This window comes from Cinclus cinclus, chromosome 27, assembly GCF_963662255.1.
Source record: "Cinclus cinclus chromosome 27, bCinCin1.1, whole genome shotgun sequence".
Lineage (NCBI taxonomy): Eukaryota > Metazoa > Chordata > Aves > Passeriformes > Cinclidae > Cinclus > Cinclus cinclus.
In genome coordinates this window covers 1289070-1309336 of record NC_085072.1, presented here as the reverse complement: position 1 = coordinate 1309336, position 20267 = coordinate 1289070, and the positions used below count along the sequence as shown (strand labels likewise).

Here is a 20267-nt window from a genome sequence, read left to right as displayed (position 1 = left end):
ACTTCCAAGGCATGAGAACTGAGAGCTGCCCTAAGCAGCAGGTGGGGATGATGACCATTCCCCACAGGCACTCCAGCACTCCTGCCTTTCTGGGTAATAAATTGTCCACGAGGCATTGTGGGTGTGAGATTTCCTTTGGGTCTTTTCCAAACCCTCGCAATTGGCATCTGCTCTGACAGATCTCCCCAGGCACCAAAGCAAGGCCGGGGTTTTAGATGGAGATTCACAGAGATGAACCATTTCAGGAGCAGTTTTGGATACTGGTTTTGGCTCTCTGGAGGTTTCCCAGTCCTGCAGTGCCTCAGGAGGAGGGTGGCAGGGGCTGATGGAAATGTGAAGGGAAGGCACCAGGACGTGGGAGCAGCAAGGAGTGGTGTCGCTTCATCCTGGTCCAGATCCCAAACTGTGCAGGGAGGGCAGAGCTGGGAGAGAGCCTCTGCTCTTTGCTGATCCTTCCTGACATCCCCACCTTTGGGAAAGGACCCTGAGTCTGCTGCTGAGCTCCAGATGATGTGTGTAAACTGATGGAGCTGTTTACCTATGTTTGATCTACGGCAGGGCTTTCCCCAGGCAGGAATTCAAGCTTGTTCAATAGAGCTCATTAAGTAATGAGCTTATTCACTAAGCTCATTAGTGGTGGAATTCATCCTGCTCAGCCCTCTGCAGCCCAAAATCTTGTATCCCTTCAGCCCAGCTTACTACTCGTCCTGACCCTTAGCTAGAGGTCTATTTTACCTAATTTCCTCCATTTCTTGTGTTTTCATTCAACAGCTGCTTTGCTGAATGACTGTTTCTATTATTTATCTGTCCTGCTATTCCTCTCTAGCAGAAAAATATCTAAGAGGGCTGAAATCTTCCGTATCGCGTGTGCCAGGGCTAGAATATCTTGCCAGCTCATTTCATGAACTGAAGCAGAGTGTGTGACTCAGTAGGACTCATCCTGTGCCGTGATGGATGCTCCCAGGATTGATGCACAGACGGTCGGGCAGATGCAAGTGGGCAGGAAAACGAAAGAGGCACCAAGTAAAAGTTGTGATTGCCTCCTGCGAGCTGCCCGTGATTGCCCATCTGCACACAGCCCTCTGCTCCTGGGGGGAATTCTGAACACACACAGGCATGGCAGAAGCTGGGAATTTCGTATTTTGGTTAATTATGCAGAGATAAGAGGGTGAGGTTGGTAAAAAGAGTACCTGAGGTGCAAAGCTGGGTGGGAGACAGGGTTTTAAATCTCCCTGAACCAGCAGCACAACTGAGACGTGTGACAGTGAAGAATGTGTGCTGGCAATAATGCTTCATTGATTCGTGCTCGATGTGGTAAATTTAGGTGCTGTTTCTACTCACTTCAGACACTGATTACTAGAAAAAAGCTCTGCTGCAGCGGAGTAAGGGAGGTGTCAGAGCCTGCTCCCCTCTTCCCTCACGAGAGGAAGAAAGAAGCAAGTGGAGCTTTCCTCCAACATTAATATTGACGACGAAGCCCAAGAAATGATGTGAACGTCCAAAAAAGCCCCATGAACACAGGACTGTGACTGAGTTTTGAGCTCGATGGCAGGAGAGGATCCGTCTGTGCCTGTGCTGCCAGGGGGTGCAGGACGGCAGGGGATGGGGCAGGCACCCCTGCACACACCTGGAGGGTTCTGCCAGGGAGTGCCCAGCAGCAGCGAGGGCACTCTGGGTGTCCTGGAGAGCCTCTGCCAGGGGAGCTCATCCAGGAGGGATCAGTGCTGGGGCTCTGCACTGGGAGCCAAACTGCAGCAGGGACCCAGGGCTGGGTTTGCTTCCACAGAGCGCTCCTGATCCCAGCTAAGAGCCCGAAGTCGATGGGCTCAGGGGAAAGCAGCTCAGAGCAGCTTTCTCTTGCTTCAGCTTTCCCTTTGAAGACAGATTGTTTCTGCCCAGGTTGTGAGAAGGGCTGGCTCGCACAATCCTTTTCCATTGAAAAATAAAGTGCTATTTTTGTTCGTACCACAGTGACTGTAATTAATATTTGAGGAGGATGGCTCCCTTGTGCTCCGGATCATACAAGTACAGAGAAAAATGTGCACATGTTGTCTCCAAGTTAAACCCCAAAAGTGGAGGTGGAGCACACAGGCACGGAATTGAGGATTGTGGCCCCATCTCTGGAAGTGTCCAAGGCCAGGCTGGAAGGGGCTCTAAGAAACCTGGGATAGTGGAAGGTGTCCCTGACCACAGCAGAGGGAGAACTGATGAGATTTTTCCAACCCAAACCATTCTGGGATTCCGTGATTCTAACTACATGAGAAAATAAGCAAATTAAATAATAGTAAGAAGTGTTTTTCTTGATGTAAAAAAAGGAAGAAAAGGGCTGCCTGGTGGTGGGGGTACAATCTTGTTATCAAGGCTGCACATTTGCATATTAAAGGCTGAAAATGACTCAAGATTTTATCTTCTGTTGTTTCCACACGTGATGTGGAGCCCTGTATCTACAGGCAGGATGAGAAAACGGCAGCACTTTGTGACTTTTCCATGGCAAAGGGAGTCACAGGGGCACCAGGAGCACAGCGAGGAGCGTGCGAGGGATGGGTGCTCAGAACACAAAGCTCAGGGCCCTGCACAGGGCTGGGGGTTTGGTGGGCTTGGCTTTCCAGGAGCTGTTCCAGTGACCCCAGCAGGATGAGGAGCCTGGGGAGCTCCGGGGGTGTCAGTGCCAGGGAGCAGCCAGCAAACCCCAGCGTGGTGCACATTCAGCACCAGCAGCTGCCTCCCTCCGTGTGTTCAGGGTTTATTATTTGAATGATTTGACCTTTTCCTGAGGAGGCTCCACAGCACAGACCAGCTCAGCTTCCCGGAGCCTCGTTCCACGGCACTCCAAACAATCCTTCTCCGGGGCTTTCTGGCCATGTACATCAGCCAAATTTCACAGAGTCCTGAAGGCAAAGAAGCTAAAGCTGATGTGTGTTTTAACTCAGCGCAGATGGCAGCCCGAGCTGAGAGCAGCAGCTTCCCCAGGCTCTGCTCCAGGCTGGGGCTGCTCTGAAAGGCTCTGAGTGCCTGCCCAGGCTCTGCTCCTCGCAGAGGCTTTTAGAGGTGAGAGCTCCTTCATCCCTTGAGCATCCCCACATCGGATCGGATCGGATTGGATCGGATCAGCACGGACAGCAGCCACAATGCCCTGGCAGCCCCAGAGGAGCCAGAAAAATCCACGATGGAAAGGCAGAACAAAGGAAAAAACTCGGGCAAGAACGAGGGAAAGAAAGAGCCAGATGTTCCAGTGACATTTCTGAGCTGCAAAGTGGGATGAAAAGACAGTAAAGGCTTGTACCTTTAGAAGGAGTAATGAATTGTTTCCTCCTCTGGCAGGCAGTGATTTGACTTGCCACATGCCTCCTAGTAATTTCCCAGCAGGTTTAAATGTTGGAACAATGGCATTCTGTTAGATATTGATTTTAAAATAACTCTTCCACACTTACTTGTAACTTTAAGAGGTGAATTACAGCCCTTGAGTGTGTTCTAATGCAGCAGTGGTAAATAGCTAAATAGACACAATCTGTTTCTGCAGGCATTGTCTGTCCAGGAGAAGGCAGAGCTTGGCTGAACGCTGCCTGTCTTCTGGTCTGCAGGAAAAACATTCATCAGTCTGCCTTCACTGGAGGAAAATATTAACAAATTCACGATGGATGTGGTGGGATTTGACAGAAAAAGAATTTCTGTGCTAGGTGGTGAAGCAGAGAGAGTGGGAGGCAGTCAGTAAATGACCAAATCTCAGCTCTTTAATTCCTCAGCCTCTGCAGAGCAGTGATGCTCCCTGGGCTGTCACTGCCTGAGCTGAGCTTGGTCTGAGCCTGAGCCTGGTGTGAGCCTGGTGTGAGCCTGAGCTGAGCCTGAGCTGAGCCTGAGCCTGGTGTGAGCCTGAGCCTGGTGTGAGCCTGGTGTGAGCCTGGTGTGAGCCTGAGCTGAGCCTGGTGTGAGCCTGAGCTGAGCCTGGTGTGAGCCTGAGCTGAGCCTGAGCCTGGTGTGAGCCTGGTCTGAGCCTGAGCCTGGTCTGAGCCTGAGCCTGAGCCTGGTGTGACCCTGAGCTGAGCCTGGTGTGAGCCTGAGCCTGGTGTGACCCTGAGCTGAGCCTGGTGTGAGCCTGAGCTGAGCCTGGTGTGAGCCTGAGCTGAGCCTGGTGTGAGCCTGGTGTGAGCAGGGCTGGGTACGGAGGTGGTGCCCAGGTGTCCCTGTGAGGATGAGGATGAGGATGAGGATGAGGATGAGGATGAGGATGAGGATGAGGATGAGGATGAGGATGGGTGCTGGCAGCAGCTGCCTGTGCACACCCATGGGCTGTAATCAGCTGAGGAACCTAATTAGTTTTGGCTAATTTGTTTCAGGGCCTTTAGCTTCTCTTCCCCTCTCCCTGCTCTCTGGCTGACAGTGGCTACTCTGTCCCTTCTTTTCAGCTCATGTCTGTAAACTGATTACTTTTACTGGGTCAGCTCTCTTATGAAATTATCGTTTTATGAGACTAAAAATAGCCCAGATCCAGTCAGCACGCCAATCACTTCCCTTCATCTCCACTGAAAATGCAATATTATCTTTAATCTGTATTTCTCAGGGCTTACTGTGAGGCAGGTTAGAAAGAAAAGGGGGGGGGGGGGGGGGGAGAAAAAAGAAAGAGGAGATCAGAAAAAAATCTGTAAATCAGTTGCTATAGATGCATCCCTGCCAAGGCTTCCACTGGTAAATTTAGCAGTCATGTTACAATTTTAGTCAGCATCATTTCTTAGCCTTATTCAAAATAATTCACTTCTCGCACAATGAGTTACCCTAAAGGCAAGTTATTTTGTCTTGCACATTAAAAATGGTGCGTTTGCACATACGTGCAACTGTTACAAACATCCAAAGCCACAAAAAAACTAAGAATGGATAATTCTTTTTTAAGAGAGAAAAAAAAAATCATCCAGTAAATTCCACTTGCTCTAAGAATGAATAAAGGTATTTTAATACTTCTGGGGTTCTGGTGAATACAAATAGCTCAAAAATGAGATACTTGCCTGAGATTTATATCAAGATAGTGAAGGGAGAAGGTTCCATCTGTAGTTTCCGATACAAAGACGTTTTGCACACAATATCTGTAAATCCATTAGGGGAAGAAAATTGATACATGTTTTGTATGAGATGAAGCTGGAGCGAAGAGAATGAAAGCCCAAGGAAATGGCCTCTTTGTGTAGCTCCATCAGCTCATGGTCTGATTGGACTTTCTGTGTATTAAATCCAAGCAGTTCTTTGGCCCGTGGATATAAGGAATTGTTGGCTGTGTGGGAAATGGTGGGAGTGATGAAATTCCAGCACCTTCCTTCACAAAGGGAGCACCCCCCATCTCATCCATCTTCCCAAGGCTCATGTTCAACACACAAAGGGGTGTTTCTGTTGAGGAAGTTTTCCCTGGTTCAGTTTAATGGCAGCTCCCAAAGTCGTGACACTCCCGACCCAAGCAGAAATCCTTCCTGAGGAGCTGGGAACGGCAGCGCTCCAGACATGATTGATGATTTCCCTGACTTTGCAAACTGCTCCCAGTGTGCGTGAGGAGGGTGAATGAAGGTTTCTATCAGCCCGAGCGGTTCTGAGCGCAGAAATCCCAGCGGAGCTCTGGGACGTGCCCAGGGCTCAGCCCAGCTGGCAGCACCTTGGCACCAGGGCCCCCACGTGCCGTGGCACTGCCCACGCTGCGTCCCCTCTCCTGGCCACGACTGGACACCAGGGAAAAGAAGAAAAGCCGAGAAAGGAGCAAACCAGAGGCTGGTGCTCTCTTTCAGGCTGCTCGGGCTCCTGTTGGCTCTGACCCACATTTGGCAGAGGCAAAGCTGAGCCGAGACAAACCAAGACAGACCCGACCACCAAAGCCCTGTTCTCTACACACTCCCCTCATGACCCCTCTGAGGAATTGCCCCTCTTGCTCCAGACCAGGCTGTTGACACAGCCGGGCCAGCAGGGCAGTCCTGGCAGTGCCCAGCCTTCACCTGGCTCTGGACTGCACTCTGCGCGTGGGCTGCGCTGTCCGAGTGCCCTGAGCTGTGTGCTCCCCACTGACCAAACCTGGAACGGGGACACTGCTCCCACGGCCACCATGGCCCTGCAGATTGAAGGGTGACAGTGAGCCAGACGCATTGTCCACCCCGGGGAGCACCCCGAGGCCGTGGGAGCTCAGCCTTTCCAGGCAAGGGGGAGCTGCACAGTGAATCCGTGAGGAAAAACCAAACCCAGCACCAGCCTCCGGTCCTCACTCTGTGGTACTGCTGCTTTCTTGGCAAAAGTGGCCCAAATGTCTCAGTGACAATTCCCTCCAGGAATATTCCCTGCTTACAGCACCTTCCAGTGCCTGAGGAGCTCCAAGAGAGCTGGAGCTGACATTTCACACGGGCATGGACTGACAGGACGGGGGGGAATGGCTCCCAGTGCCAGAGGGCAGGGCTGGATGGGATTTTGAGCAGGAATTGTTCCCTGGCAGGGTGGGCAGAGCTGGCACAGGTGCCCAGAGCAGCTGGGGCTGCCCCTGGATCCCTGGCAGTGGCTGGACATTGGGAGCAGCCTGGTGTCCCTGCCATGGCAGGGGGGGCTCTGGATGAGCTTTGAGGTCCCTTCCAAACCAAAGCATTCCAGGACTCTCTGGGTACCGAGGGCAGCCTGGCTGTGATGCCCAGCAGGGCTCCCAGTGCTGCTCTGTGCCCGCAGGGTGCAGGGCAATGTGGCACTCAGGTTTTCACAGCTACAGTCTGATGCCTCTGCTGCAGGTCATAGACACTGCCTGGCAGTCTGAAACATACTGCTGCTGTCAGATGAAATGAAAACAGCTGTAAAAAGCTTAGAAAAACACTTTCTCTGGGCAAAACTGGTGTGGGGTTTAGTGGGGTGACAGAGGTTTTATGTTTGTGCTGCACATGAGGGGGAGCAGCAGAACCTGAGGCTTCCCTGTCTGTATCACTCCCTAAAAGTGAATTAAACTGAATATTGGGGGGGACTAGAAGCAACCTGGGCTAGTGGGAAGAGTCCCTGCCCAAGGCAGGGGGTTGGAATGAGCTGGGCTGTGAGGTCCCTTCCAGCCCCAGCTGTGATTCCATGAAAACCAAAGCACCGGTACCAGGGGAGCCAAAGTCACTCTAAGGAACCCATTTCTGTGGAGACGTAAACCCAGTGACTGCTTCTTGAATTAGCTGCAGCCAGGGCAGGGACATGGATGCTGGGATGGGCCTGGCACTGCCCCTCTGCTGCCCTTGGCAGCTCCTGCCCCCTGAGCTGGGGCCAGGGGTCAGAAGCTCCTGCAGGACAGAGGAAAGGTCTGGCAAAGGCAGAGCTCGTGGCACTGGGGCTTTCCAGGGGCACGGGAGAGGAGGTGGAGCTCTTGGCCTCCTGAGAAAAATGTTTCTGCGTGAATTGGAGAGCTGATTTTGAATCAATTTGGAATAGTTGTTTCAGTAATTCAGATTGATTTAAGATGCACCCAAGAATAATGTTTTCATTAGAAAGCCTCCAGAGCAAAATTTAAATCGTGTTGAATTAAAAACAGCCTCTGTTAAAGCGGGGCTGATGAGCACAGCAGAGGGATCCGAGATGCAGGTCAGTATAATTGAATTCCTTTGCTTTGTTTCCCACTCCAGAAAAGCTGCTGTACCTGTCTCCCTGGGCTGCTAACTGCCCAAGGAGCCTGCAAGTCAGCCTGAATTTCTGTAAACTGATCTGCATGGTAACCCCACCGAAAGCAGTGGGTATTTATTGATGCTGGGCTTCACCTTTAGGAGGAAATGCATTTTGATTGCCTTTTATTTATGGGTCAGACCAGAACTGGGATTGTATCCCAAAGATGCATTGGGAACCTGGGAGAGCAGTGGATGCACAGTACAGAGGGTTCATGGTCTCCTAGTGTTGGCTTTGTTTGTTTGTTTGTTTGTTTTAACTAAACTTTTGTTTTACACAAGTGGAGCTAATCTTAGCAACAGGGGAAAAATTACCCTGAACGTTCCAGATGACTCCTCTAAGTCTTGACAAAGCAAAGGTGGGATTCCAGCCTCAGGGAAACTTTTACTAATCTGCATTTAAATGGATTGGTGGTGAAAACAAACTGTATATACATATATATGCAATATATATATATATGTATGTATGTATGTATGTATGTATGTATGTATGTGGTTTTGAGTTGAAAACTGTTGTGCTTCTTGTTTTAAATGCTGGCTGAATTACTAAGGGCAAAAGGCAGGAGATATTGAAGATGTCACTAAAAGCTCTGAGTGCTGCTGGAGTCCCAGCAGTGAAGGAGCACTGAGGAGGGGAAGTCTGATGGACTGGGAGCAGTTAGAGACCTTGGCTGCATTTCTGGGCAGGAGGAATTGCCAGGACTCTCATTAGCAACAAGATCCTTCCAAACAGTTTGAAAGGAATTCTGGAGAGAGATGCAGATGAAATATTGTCTGAAAGTGCCAGTTTGTCAGAGCTGGAAGCATTTTTGGGGACATGAAGGGCCAGGAGGTTTAGCCCTGGGTGGTGAACTCCTCCAGGAGGGATAACCCCCACACAGGGGGAGTCAGGAATGTAGAAACCACCTAAAAGTCCCAAATCAGTAATAGCAGACGTCTCAGTTTTAAGACTTTGACAGCATTTTATAGGTCCCCTTCCCAATGAACCCATACAAAGCTATGTTTAAATGTCTGATTTCTTAAATCCATGTCAGCTCATTTCCAGCACTTGCTCCTCTATGGTTTCTGTGATTACAACGGACTGAGAACACTCCGAGCTCCTTGGGGGCACTGGGTTTGTCCCCGTGCTCAGAAAGGGAGGGAGGGAAAGGGACCCAACCCAAGGCACTGCCGGGCAGGAGCAGAGCCCCAGCTGCTCTGCAGCTCATTCTGCACGTCCTGGGGCTGTCCCCTGACCCCAGGGCTCCTGTCACAGGCATGTACCTGCGCAGGTGGCCATGGGTGCAGGCCGTGTCTGTGCGAGGACAGGTGTGATCAGTATTAAATGGGGTTCTGGAAATAGAACTGGATTTTCACACATCTCCCTCTGTGCAGACACTCGTGAAGGAGCCACCCAAGGCAGGTGTCCCTAGGAGCTGATCAGAGCTGTCCCTGTGGTGGGGACAGGAGGGGGGAGCTGGCCAGTCTGGACCAGTCAGAACCTGGAAAGCTGATCTGCAGTGTGGGGCAGTGCTGGGATGCAAAGCCCAGCTTTGATTTCAATGTAAGCGCTGCCTTTCCCAGGGTAAGGAACAGCTTTTGCCATAAACTTTGCTCAGCTATTAAAAAGGAAGAATAAGAGATCTTTAGGTGACTATGACTAACAGGTTCTACATTTGCACTTAATGAAGAAATTCAGATTTCAGTTGTCATATGCCCAGATTCGGTGCCTTTCTGACAGCTGAATTATGATTTTAATAATTTAAAACTGCTACTGTGAGCCTGTTCATGTATAATAGGCACAGAGAAGTGTTTAAAATCAAAAGCAGTTTAGAGAAAAAAAAAAGGAGAACAATTGTCTACATCTAGTATTAAACTGCGTGAACTCTCCAGTGGGAAAACTCTTTGCAAAGTAACTCTAAACTTGCTACGCTGCTCTGATTTGTGGCATGAGGAGACTGCACTCGATCCTGGCTTTATGTGAGCCTGAAGCAGCAGCCTGCAATGCCCACTTTCCTCTACACAACCTTGTCAGGGTGAGGCTTTGGCCATTCAGCTCCCAGAGGTTTTAGTTCAGAGCAGCAGAAGCACAAATCTATAATCTCAGTCGCAACATCTGCGAGACGGAAATGAAATATAAGGGGGAAAAGCCCTCCAGGCTACATTCCCCTTGCTTTGATTTCATTATCTTTGTACCAGCCCATGGGAATGTTTGAAATTCTACTGCAACCACCAGAGCACAGCTAAAACAAACGCACAGCTAAACACAGACAAGAAGCCCCCATCCTGCCCAACGGAGTAAACACCAGATCGTGTCCTGGCCATCGCTGAGTATGTCAGTACAGTGACCCACAGCACCCACTTGAATTCAGCAAATCTGTTTCCTGGCAAGTCAAGGGGAGAAACCACAACCGACATTGCAACGAGACACAACAGATCCATCAGCAGCTCTGTGTGAAATGCGAGCCTGGAGCCCACGGCACAGCGAGCAGAGCTCTCTGTCCCAGCCCCCTGCTCTCAGGTCAGCTTTTCCCTCCTGCAGGAATGAATCAGAACCTGCTACTCCACCGCTCTGCTCCTCCTGCACTCATTTACCGTGGCGCCGAGCATGTGTCAAGTGGGTGTGAGTGCTTTTTCTGGTTTATACAACTGCACACAAATTGCAGAAGTTGTAAGGCAAAGAATAATCAAACCCTCAACACTTCCAGCCCCTTCTCGAACATGCACCCAGGAAAATGCTGAAGAGGAGCTGAAGTCAAGCTCCCAGAACATGCTTGCCTGCTGCTCAGGAAAAGGAAAAGTACTACTCACCCCAGTGTTGTCATGGTTACAATAGTGTACCAAAAGGAAGCAGGAATACTGGTGAATTTGCTCGCCGAGGACCCTTTCTCCGCATAAAACATCACAGTTGCAAAGATGATGATTGCCATAGTGAGGGAAAAGAGCAGAAAGCCGAGCTCGGAGGCACAGCTCTTCAAAGTGTAGCCCAAGATTCTCAGGCCTTGGGAATGGCGGGAGAACTTGAAAATCCTGAAAACCCTAAAAACCCTTAGCGTGACGAAGGCCCCGCTGACGTCCTCGTTGTTGGTCATCACCAGGCCGATGTAGTAGGGCATGATGGCCACCACGTCGATGATGCTCATCACGCTGCGGATGAAGCGGTAGCGGCTCGGCGCCGCGAAGAGCCTCAGCAGGTACTCGACGGTGAAGATCATCACGCAGGCCGTGTCCAGGCAGAAGAAAGCCACGGCGTAGCGCTCCCCGCACGGCAGCTCCTTGCTGCCCGGCACCGTGCCGCAGGGCACGGTTTCCACCACGTTGGTGATCACAGAGACGGCGATGAAGAAGCCGGTGACGTAGTAAAAGACTAAGGCTAAGGTGCTGGTGTGGGGGTTCTCGAAGGCTCGCCACATGGTCTGCCGGAAGCTCAGCGAGGGCATGGAGCCCTCCTGGTTGTTCTCCGAGTCGTTGTCGTCCATCAGCCGCTCCGCGTTCTCCCGCTTCCTGTCCTTGTACTCTTCGTAGCAGCAGTCCCCGATGATCTCGGGGAGGATCCCGTAGAAGGCGAGCTCTTCGTCGTAGGCAGAGATGCACTCGTACCTGGGGTAGTGCAGCTTGCCAGTTCTATAAAAATTGAGGATGCACCTGAAGACCTCGGGGTCCCGGTCAAAGAAGTACTCCTTGGTGTCTTCGTTGAAGAAGAACTCCTTCTCCGTGCTGCCCAGGAGAGTGTCCGGGTACCTCTCCAGTGTAGTCCTCCAGGTCTGGAAACGCCTGCCACTCACGTTGAGGATGATCAGCTCATCCTGCCGCTTGTTTTTCTCTGCTGGAGCCAGTGGCATGGGACAGTTGGCCACTGGCATCCATCCTATGGCAGCCGCCCTGGCAAAGGGCAACCACGCTGCTACTCCTGCTGCCATGCTGAGCCCGGGCTGTTACTGGAGATGAGGCTTGGGATGCTCCTGGGACCTGCTGGCAGTCAGAGCAGTTCCATCTAGAACAGAAGAGAGGAGAACACAGCACACGGTCACACGGGCCGTCCTGCCCCGCTGCGTGGAAGGGTCCAGGCTCAGCACAGGCAGGAGAACTGCAAACCACTGGCTCGCCCTCACCGCCCAGGTGAAGAATGATGTTGAACCAGGCACACGATAATCAGCTCAGCGGGGTTATGGCATTATTATAGATTGAAATTTTGAATAGCAAATGATTCCTCATTAAAAGCATTTTAAAAGTAGCATAAACACAGTAATTTATATTTGCTTCCTCACAAACAAGACTAATCCATAATTCCCCAGGTGTAAGCCTCCTGTGCTCATCAGTTTAACTACAGCTGTCAAGAAAGAGCTGGGAACTCCAGTGAAATCAGCCTGCAGTGGAATCGTACGCCACTAAACCCACGACTGGGCTTAACTGCATTTCCAGTCCTAAACGAGTTCAATATGTTCTGAATCTTGCACTAAGAACACCTCTAGTTGAAAGAAATGGAAATTTTTTCTCTGGTTTTCACCAGTTGTCTTCCATCTTTAATGCAAGGTTTGGCCTCAGCAGCAGTTTTCTGCTGCTCTTTTTGACTTACAGGTGGGGGTTTATTCTTGGCAAGAATTGCAGCCCTCCACCGGACCAGAGGAAAATTCTGATTTTTTGGGGAAATGTTGCTCAGAATACCTGAGAACCAGTAAGCTCCAATCCCAGATGTGAAGGCTGATTGATTAAGATACCAAATACCAAGAACATGGGAATGAAGGAAAGCTCCAAAGCTGGAGAATTTCTTCCCAGCTGGAAGATGCTGTTTGTTTCCTGGCTAACAGGGGCAGAATCCTTCAGCTGAAGAACTGAAGGACTCCTAGGTTGAAACAAAATATGTTCACTGCACCCTTGGATTTTTAGATGAAGAATGTCCCAAGTTGTCCAGATCTTCAGCCACCGGAGGCCAACATTCTCTTGAACTTTGAGTAGTTTTTGTGTTCTGATCCAGCCATGAATTTATCTTTTTTGATCTTTGGTCAGAGTTCTTACAGTCTTTAAGTTTTGTTTTAACTTGCTTTTACTTTCACTTCCCTAGTGCTTTTCTAATTCTACTGTAAAATTATCTGAAGAAAGGTGCCATTGCCATAGAAGATGCATTAAGAGCCCTATCAAAAGTCAATTTATCAATGGAAATTCCATTGATCCCACTGGCACAGGCCCTCAAAGCCTAATTGTATCTTTGTAGGCAGTTTTACTCTGAAGTTTTTAACTCACATGAAAGCTGTCATTCCAGCCAGTAAGGCTGCAGCATTATTGATTCCAATGGGCCATCACAATACTGAATAAAAAATGATGGAATCAGTCTGTGGTGAAAATGCCTGAAGTGCTCACAGAAATGCTCTTACTCTTTGGGGCAAATTAACATTCATCACCTTAATGTGGAGCATCTTCCTGTGCAATTTCCCTATCGAAAGGACAATTGAAATCCCTGGTGCGAGCATCTTACTGCTGCTGAGGAGCTTTTGTAATTACGGAACATATCATAACCCAGAGTGATGCTTATCCCAAGGAGACACTTTGCTTATCTACATGGCACTGGAGCAAATATCTCCCAGGATTTCCCTCTAAAGAATCACTCAGTGTTACAAAGCACCACTTTTCCTCTCCCCCCACAGAGGGAATTCACTGAGTGAACCACGCCAGCCTGGGGACCAGGGCAGGCACAGCTCAGCACTGCAAACTTTCTCTGCGTGACTTTGAAAAGCTCCCCCAGCCCTCAGCTGAAAGGGCATCTCCAGGGGCTCCGTGGGCTCAGACTGCAGCCTTCTACCACCAGTGGTGGATCTTTTAACTTCCATGAAACACTTAAGAACAGGAGGCAGCAAAATAGGAGCTATTTCATCCATTAATCACCAAATATATACAGGCAAATAACTGAGAAACCAAGAAATGGCATCTTGTTCCTGTTTTCCCTGCTGGCAAACTGGGTTTTAATTTCACTTAGCACCATCACCAGAGTCCTTCTGCCAGCACTGACTGGTGACCTGACCAATTCCAGCACACTGGGTCCTCATCTCCCCTGATTTCTCAGGGGAACCACATGAGAAATCTCATCTGTACTTTCATAACTTTGGTTGTGGATTCCAGGTTACCTACATTAGCTGCTGAGGCACTATAAATACTTCACATATAATTGTTCCAATAAAGCATTGGTAACTCATAAGTGCCTTACACATTTTTAAATCAATTTTTAAAAGGTAAAATGGGTGCTTTCATGCTGGCAATATATGTGGGGAAGTTATAAATATCTCAGCTATGAAAGGGGTATGAGATTAAAGCAAAAGAGAAAGAAAGGGGAATTCTTCTGTGGAAGTTTAGTTCCCTTTTCTCCGGGTCCAAGAGATGCAGCTGGTTAGAAGAGCAGAGCACACCCAGCTTCATTGAATCTGTCTCATTTGATGCTCAAAATACACAGAAGAGGAATTATCTGTAAATTATCTGAAGGATCAAGAGTGAGAAGAGTCCTGAAATTCCCTGTCACAGAGGTTTTGCTTTTTCTTGTCCATGAGTCCTTGGAACTCTACCACTCTCTGAAGGAAGTGATAGAAAACTGGGAGGGAGAGATAGGACTGGATTTATAATTCTGACCTGCACAACCTGAGCTGAGTCAAAAAAATAGATGAAGTAACCAGTTTAGCTAGAACGTAGAATTACATTCTAGAATTAGGATTGGAATTATAGAAAGAATTTTCCTTTTCTGCCTGCTTGGATTTTGGTAACTGCTAACCAGCCTATTTAGGCTGGAAAGCAACTGGCAGGACTCAAAATCTAATGTACTGTTGACAGTCTCTGGTGCTCTCATAGAAAACAGACACACTCTAATTCTAACAAGCATATATTTAGCTATATCCATATTTCTAATTTTAATTACCATAATTTCTGTGTGTAATTTAAAAGGAACTGGTTCACAGCAGACCGGCACCCTGCTGATGACATTTAGAAGACCTGGTACACAAAATAGAATCATTTGCCTCCTGGTTTAAAAAAAGTGCCTGTAGAGAAAAGAATCTGTTCTCTTTAGGCAGCTCTGGGGACAATGGAACAGTCAGAACAGGATAGAAAAGGCTGAGCATGAGCTGAGCCCCCTGTCCCCTCCCAGCACTCCTGACCCCACCGGGTCCCTCCCCACCACCGCAGCAGCTGCGGGGGCTCCGAGCTCCCAGCCCAGTCTGGGACCACCTAAAGGGTCCAGAAATAAAGGATGGATTCTTACCACTGTGGCTCCCATGGCAATGCCACACTGATCAATGTCTCCTCATCATCTCAAGAGAGCAGAGACAAACCAAAAACCTCAGTGTTTCCCTTTCTAGAAGCAGACAGGGCTGTTCTGAAATCGGACTGATAAACAGACTGCAAGTTCCTTGATGAGACACTGCTAGTGGGAGTGAAGAGCCTGGAGATGATTCCTTCTTCTCTCTCCTGTCCTTGTTGGGTCAGGCTCAGGCAGCAAAGAGACCTTTGCTTTAAGGCAAAATATGTCAGCCGAAGCCTCTGTGTCTTCTGTCAGTCACACATTCCTTCCCCTTCTCAGCAACACGAGAAAATAAAACTTTCTGCAAAACGCTCACCCCCTCAGTCTGTCGGGGATATTTAGGAGCAAAAGCAACAGGCTTAGGAAAAATGCATGCAAACTTCTCCCTTCTCTCCCTCCCTCCCAGCGAGCCCAGACAGCCCCATCCTGCCGGCTCGCAGCGCTGCCTTACCTGGCAAGGAAAGACACTCGGCGCCCAAAAGTAGGGCTAAATGTGGGGAGCAGTCCCTCCTCAGGATAAAAGGTGAGCTGTGGAGCTGCCTCCTGCCTCCCTCTCTAAATGCAGTCAGAAGCAATCAGTAAATGTGATCATCATTGTGAAAGTATATATAGAGAGATGACTAAACAGCTTCTCCCTCATTACTGCCGACACGGAGGCTCTCCCTGCCTCTCCGAGCTGGCTTCGCTGCCCCCTCCCCTTCCAGCACCGCTCGCAGCCTTGCCCTCGCTGCCCAGCCCAGCTGGGAACGCTCCCGGAGATCCTGGAGATGATCCCGGAGATGATCCCGGAGATGAGAGGATCCCGGAGGTGCCGGGGCCGGGGCTGGAGCCGCCCGGAGCAGGGAGCAGAGCGGAGCGCGGCTGGGGAAGGGCTCTGTGAGCTGGCACAGCGCTGGCAAATGGAGTCGTTAAATACACGCCAGAGCCTACCCTGCATGCTAATGTGCCGAGGGGGAGATGGAGGGGGGAAAGTATGGGATGAACTTCACGGCTCTATCCCGGAGCACCCTGCGTGTCCCTCCTGGCCCCCGGTCAGGCGGGGACAAGGCCGGAGGGGTTCCTTCTGGACAGGAAAACGAGCTGCTCCTCCAGCACCACGAACCTACACCCAACACCTTGGCCGGGGCTGGAGGCTACATTCAGGAATAAAAAGAAATCGTTCGGAATTAAACCGATCTTTCCTTGCCTTCTTCTTCCTTCTTCCTTCCCACCGCCTTTCCCTTTCCCCCTCGTCCCGCTGTTCTGGCTTGCCCCGCTCCTTGGCAGCTCTTACCAGTCCTGTCTCCACACCACCTCAGCATCCCTCTTTCATCCACGGGCAGAAGTTGGACTCGGCACGCTCCGAGACCCGGCAGCCTCGCTCATTTATCCATTTGCTGTCGAATCTCCAGTAAGTAAATAACCACAAGCCCAAATCAGAGCGAGCCAGCCTTGCCTTGCTCTGCCGGGCAGCTCCCGGCTCTGACTGAGGCGCCGCAGCGAGAGTTGATGACTTCCATAAAGTCAGAGCAATACGCACACGGGCGAGCGGGGCTCGCCTGGCTCGCCATCGCCTCTCCTCCCCGGCGGCTCCGCACCGCCCTTACCGCCGGCAGTGCGGGGCTGGCCCGGGCGGTGCGGGGCTGGTCAGGGCTGTGCGGGGCTGGCCCGGGCAGTGCGGGGCTGGCCCGGGCTGTGCGGGGCTGGTCAGGGCGGTGCGGGGCTGGCCCGGGCGGTGCGGGGCTGGCCCGGGCTGTGCGGGGCTGGTCAGGGCAGTGCGGGGCTGGCCCGGGCAGTGCGGGGCTGGCCCGGGCTGTGCGGGGCTGGTCAGGGCTGTGCGGGGCTGGCCCGGGCTGTGCGGGGCTGGCCCGGGCGGTGCGGGGCTGGCCCGGGCGGTGCGGGGCTGGCCCGGGCGGTGCGGGGCTGGCCCGGGCTGTGCGGGGCTGGTCAGGGCAGTGCGGGGCTGGCCCGGGCTGTGCGGGGCTGGTCAGGGCAGTGCGGGGCTGGCCCGGGCAGCGCCGGCATCGGCAGCGGCGAGGGCCGGGAGGGGCGCGGGGCTGGGAGCGGCCGGGGACGCCGCTGCCTGAGCTGCCCCCGCCCCGCCCGCAGGTGAGCCCCCGGGCCGGTGTCCCCCGCACCCCCGGGCCGGTGTCCCTCGCACCCCCGGGCCGGTGTCCCCCGCACCCCCCCCGGGGCCGCTCCCTCTCCGCCCCCCACCCTCCCGGCGGACCCCCCTCACCTCCGCAGGGCGCTCCCGGCCGTGGCCGCCCGCCCGGTGCCTCCGCGGCCATGCGGCTGCCGGGAGCGGAGCGCGGGGCTGTGCGGAGTGCGCGGGCGCGGGGCGGCGGCGGAGAGAGACGGAGAGAGATGGGGATGGATGGGGATGGATGGAGAGAGATGCGAAGAGATGGAGAGAGATGGGGATGGATGGAGAGAGATGGGGATGATGGGGACGGATGGGGAGCGATGGGGATCGATGGGAAGAGATGCGGAGCGGTCGGGAGCGGTCGGGAGCGATGGGGAGAGATGGGAAGAGATGGAGAGAGACGGGGAGCGGCGGGGAGCCGTCGGCACCGCGCGGCGGAGAGCGGCGATGGGCACGGGGCCGGCGAGCAGCGGCGATCGGCGGGGCCGGGGACAGCTCCGCGCGGAGGGGCGGCGGCGCGGGCGGGGGGCGGCGGGGGCTCCCCGCACACGGCAGCGTCCCCGCCCGCCGCCCGCCCGCGGAGCCGCCGGCAGGTGTCACCCGGAGAGCTCCGGGATGGAGAGAGACATGGGCAGGGGATGGAGAGGGTGCGGGACCCGGGGATGGAGAGGGTGTGGGACAAGGGGATGGAGAGGGTGTGGGACAAGGGGATGGAGAGGGTGCGGGACCCGGGGATGGAGAGGGTGTGGGACAAGGGGATGGAGAGGGTGTGGGACCCGGGGATGGAGAGGGTGCGGGACCCGGGCATGGAGAGGGTGTGGGACCCGGGCATGGAGAGGGTGTGGGACAAGGGGATGGAGAGGGTGTGGGACCCGGGGATGGAGAGGGTGCGGGACAAGGGGATGGAGAGGGTGCGGGACCCGGGGATGGAGAGGGTGCGGGACAAGGGGATGGAGAGGGTGTGGGACCCGGGGATGGAGAGGGTGCGGGACAAGGGGATGGAGAGGGTGCGGGACCCGGGGATGGAGAGGGTGTGGGACAAGGGGATGGAGAGGGTGTGGGACCCGGGCATGGAGAGGGTGTGGGACAAGGGGATGGAGAGGGTGTGGGACAAGGGGATGGAGAGGGTGTGGGACAAGGGGATGGAGAGGGAGCTGGGCAGGACAGCGGGTGCGGCACCCCCGGGGCAGAGGGCAGCACAAGGGGGGTGGCTGGAGGGCAGAGCCCCCCGCAGCACCCCAGCAATGGGGGGATGGGGGTGTGTAAGGAGGGGTCCAGGGGCTGCAGGGGTTGCATTGTCAGGGGCAGGAGCTGCTCCTCCAGATGCATCACTGTGAGCAAGGGGTGTGTGCTGGGGGGTCTGATGTGCCTCTGGTGCCTTAAAATAAGGGAAGCAGGGACTTGGGACAGTCAGCAATGACCAGTGGCCATTTTCCAGGTGCCTTTCTTTCCAGACCTCTAAAACCAAGACCTTCTTACAGGGGAAAAAAAAAATAAATCAATGAAAAAAATAGGGAAAGTCTTCCAAATCCTCAACATTTCAAGAAATCAACAGTCTGGTTCTGGAAATTCTGAAAACAGGCCCCTGATCATGGAATTATTAAGGTTGGAAAAGACCTCCAAGATCACAAGGTCCAGCTTGTGACTCAATCTTACCATGCCCACCAAACCATATCACAAGTGCCACATCTACTCATTTTTGGAACACTTCCAGGGATGGTGATACCACCACTTCCCTGGGCAGGGTGTTCCAATGCTTCACCACAATTTCAGTAGTGAAATTTTTCTTAAGATACAACTAAACCTCAACCCAATCCATCCAATTCAGGATCTGACTTTTGATAATTCAATGCAATTATTAAAAAATAACACTAATTTCTGAATGCCGGGTCCTGATTAACCCTCCCCAAACCAAATCTCCCCATGCAACATCTGTAATCTGCAGTACAGTGTCTGCAGAGCAGCTAACGAGTTCACGCACACCCAGTGTACCACCATCTTTACATTTTGGATATCCAGGGCTGTATGCTGGACACACGAATGTGCAAAGTGAATCCTAAAACTTCTGTGAGGAACTTTCAGTGGCTGTAAGAATTTGAACATATCAAAACATCCTGAATCTTTAGTAGATGTCTTCAGAACTGCTTTCCACTTTTAAAACCCTCCCTGTATCTCCACTTGCTCTTTCCCTCTGCAGATGCACAGAAGAAAGCAGAACCAGAAATGTCATTTGGCTTTTGCTGGTATAAGAGATTTTTCTGTGATTTACAGTGTCACCACTTCATAAAACTTCCTGACTCCTCTCTGGGGCGTGCTCTGGCCTCACTCTGCTGGTGCTGCCCTGGCTGTGATTCTGAATTGCTTTTCCCCCATGACTCGGCCCCTTTTAACTTCCCATCTCTATTAAAAAGCTAATTTGGGAACTCTTTTTCAATGCTCCCAATTTTGTATTTTTAAATAGAATATGAAAGTCAAAAGCAAGCTTGCTGCAGATAGTCTGAAGTGAAAATATTCCTTCTTCTGTCTTGCTTTTTATATCTATATTATTTTTTCTGTTTCCTTCTCTCTCTTCTCTCTTTAACTCTCTCTTCTTTCCTTCTTTTCCTTTTGCTCTCTCATTCTGCCTTTTCCCTTCTCTCTCTTTTCTGGGAAAAACTCCTTAGATTCTGCTACCCCAATTACAGCTTTTATTACAACTTTTTGAGCAACTTTTTCTCATTTTACTACTGAGAGGCAGAAGCTGCTGGTGTTAAAACAAGCCATGTAACCAGAGAAATTATGGAATGCACTATCATGGTTAAATATCAATATTAAATATAGTTCACGTAATTATTTTCCCTTACATTTTCTTCTGTGTTTATAACCTATGCCTCTGCAGTGTATTTTATTTATTGTGCTTGTTCTCTACATTGGGTGCTATTGTGCATAAATTCTGCATCTAAACACCCCATTCACTGCGTGGCTGTGCTGCAGAAGTTCTGCAGTGACAGTTGCAGGAACACAGCCTGAAATTCCAGCTTGCCATAACACCAGAGCTTTGTAGTCTGATTATGTCCTGTAGATTGTGCCAACAGCTCCCTCGATTTGGCTCCAGGCTGGTGAAAACACCTGCATAGATTAAAGAAAGGTCATTTGTATGATTATTGAAAGAGTTGTTCTTTGTAACCTTAAAATTCAGTATTTTCATGCCTTCATGTCATGTCACAGGTCTGGCAAAATCAGGAGTTCAGGCCCCTTCCTCGTGTGTGTC

At 51.6% G+C, this 20267-nt stretch overlaps 1 protein-coding gene across 2 annotated transcripts in view; it reads right to left on the bottom strand.

Annotated features, from left to right (window-relative positions):
* KCND3 (potassium voltage-gated channel subfamily D member 3) overlaps window positions 1-11533 on the bottom strand; it is a 99743-nt gene extending 88210 nt beyond the window's left edge. For both annotated transcript variants that reach the window (XM_062509429.1, XM_062509430.1), the window contains exon 1: window positions 10425-11533. In XM_062509429.1, coding sequence (XP_062365413.1) covers window positions 10425-11533 — 1109 coding nt within the window. The remainder of the gene's footprint in view (window positions 1-10424) is intronic.
* Window positions 11534-20267: the final 8734 nt, after the last annotated feature.